Source organism: Cetorhinus maximus, unplaced genomic scaffold (assembly GCF_964194155.1).
Source record: "Cetorhinus maximus unplaced genomic scaffold, sCetMax3.hap1.1 HAP1_SCAFFOLD_2574, whole genome shotgun sequence".
NCBI lineage: Eukaryota > Metazoa > Chordata > Chondrichthyes > Lamniformes > Cetorhinidae > Cetorhinus > Cetorhinus maximus.
This window is the reverse complement of record NW_027598509.1, coordinates 1-1,971: the sequence shown is the minus strand read 5'-3', so window position 1 is coordinate 1,971 and position 1,971 is coordinate 1. Positions and strand designations below refer to the sequence as shown.

At 50.5% G+C, this 1,971-nt stretch overlaps 1 protein-coding gene across 1 annotated transcript; it reads right to left on the bottom strand.

Annotated features, from left to right (window-relative positions):
• Positions 1 to 165: 165 nt before the first annotated feature.
• On the bottom strand, positions 166 to 1,619 carry LOC144677476 (protein FAM110A-like). Its single transcript, XM_078537555.1, has one exon. The coding sequence runs from the start codon at positions 1,508 to 1,510 to the stop codon at positions 491 to 493; it is 1,020 nt and encodes a 339-aa protein (XP_078393681.1). The 5' UTR covers positions 1,511 to 1,619; the 3' UTR covers positions 166 to 490.
• Between the last annotated feature and the right edge of the window lie 352 nt (positions 1,620 to 1,971).

Here is a 1,971-nt window from a genome sequence, read left to right as displayed (position 1 = left end):
ATTATGTTCAGACTCAATCAGCAATGTCTCAGAAGGTTGACCATTTGGTCGTTGTCACCTGGCCTTAGTTGGGCTGTTGGCATCAGTTTGCTTCTTCTCTAGTTTCCTTCAAATCTCCCTCAGTCCACGCCTCAAGATTATCCACCCATTCGATTTTTCTGCCTCTTCTGTGTTTACCCTCAATTTCTCCTTTGATTGTTATTGGGTCAAGGCTGTCAGGTCTCCATTTCCAATGTCTGTACTGGGCTATCTTTCTCTAACTGTACTTAGCAACCCTTTTAATTCCTGTACTTCTACTCTTGATCTAACTTGCTCATTTATCATCGTTAACAAGCAATTCGCAAATCTACAGCAAACAGCTACTCAATGAAATTCATTTTGGCTGCAATGATTCTGTACCCTTCAAAAAGGTCTATAGAGATTCAGTAAATTCTACAGTTCTCAGATGTCCTCTTGTTTAAGTAGCTTTGTGTATAGCAGCACCTGCTCCTCACACGGGCAACTCGCTTTGCATGTTCCTGGCCTCTCTGCAGCTGTACAGCCATTTAATGATCCTGGCATTGCGTTCAATGATGGAGATTCCATATGAGATGGCCTTTCCCGTCCTCTCCCCAGCTGTGTTACTGTGCTGCGAGCTACAGGCACTGACGCTCTGCAATTTGAGGGACAGGATGTCTGAGCTAGACTTGGCCAATTGCTCCATTGCCGCAGATTCCAGGTCCTCAGGCTCCAGGCCACAGTAATTGAAGAACCGCTCCAGCTCGGCCTGAGCCTGGCAGCGTTGGTCACTCAGCTCCAACTCTGAGCGATGCGGTGAGGACTTGGTCCGCAGGGTCAGCTCGGAGCACCCTTTCCTTGGGGAAAGCTGTGCCTGGGCTGGAGAAGGAGCTGGCCACTTCCGGAAACGCCTGCAAACACTCGGTCTCACGTCCACCCTCCTCACCACCCCTCGGTGAGCCAGCACTGAGGCACCAGGCTTCAGATCGTTGCTCCCTCGTTCTGGGTCGCTGCTGCTTTGCTGGTACCCCGCTCTGGAACCCACAGCCTTTCCCTGGGAACAGGGCCCTTTCCCGGCCGGGCTCGGAATATCACAGCCTCGGATCAGCTTGCTCAGAATCTCCAGGTTCGGGTTCTCTCTCTCTGCCCTGCAGCCCCCTCCAGCACCAGCAGGATTCCTGGGGCTGACATGGTTGTGTGTGACTGTGGGACATGGCACTGGTTTGCCTGGCCTCACTGGCTCCTGACGGGCACCCACCAGTTGCTGGCTCTTCACATATTTTACTTTATCGGCCTCCAGCCGCTCCACCGCGCTCAGGGTCGGAGGCCCCCTCCACACCCGCTTGCGGAAGTACTCCGGCCCTCTGTTTAGGATTCGGAGAGGATTGCCTGAACAGAATGTGACAGGATCACAATTTTCATTCAGCATTTCCCACTGTCCACCGATCCCTTCTGCTCTATACTCAGCAGTGGGGTGTTGTAGGGGGTGGGGGACAAGAGCCTCAGTCATCATCAGGAAGGAGCTTGTTATCACATGATCTGAATGCCCCTACCGCAACAAATTTAGTCTCCTGGCAGACCACAGGACCTTGCTCACGATATCTTGTAAACTTATCGGGTCACTTCTGAAATGAAATAGGAGAACAAAAAACAATAAGCGAAAGGTTTTAGTTGCCAGGATCCCAGGAAAATGAGCAGGGCAGGAAATGTGGAATTTAGTAAGACTGTGGGTGTACCTACACCAGCTGGATTGAAGTGGTTCAACAAGGGCAATCAGAGATGGATAATAAATGCTGGCCTAGCCAGCAACGCCCATATCCCGTAAAGGAATAAGAAGACTCCACACACACAAACACAGCTTCTTATTAAAATCCCGCTGATGGCCGATTGTTAAATTAAATGTATGATGTTTACAGTATTCCCCAAGACCCAAAGCTAGCCTCTTACCCCTCCATTCTCTTCTTTCCCATCCTT

Bases quoted from the DNA above. Each gene is read 5' to 3' on its own strand.
- LOC144677476 (XM_078537555.1), bottom strand. From the start codon at position 1,510: ATGATGACTGAGGCTCTTGTCCCCCACCCCCTACAACACCCCACTGCT.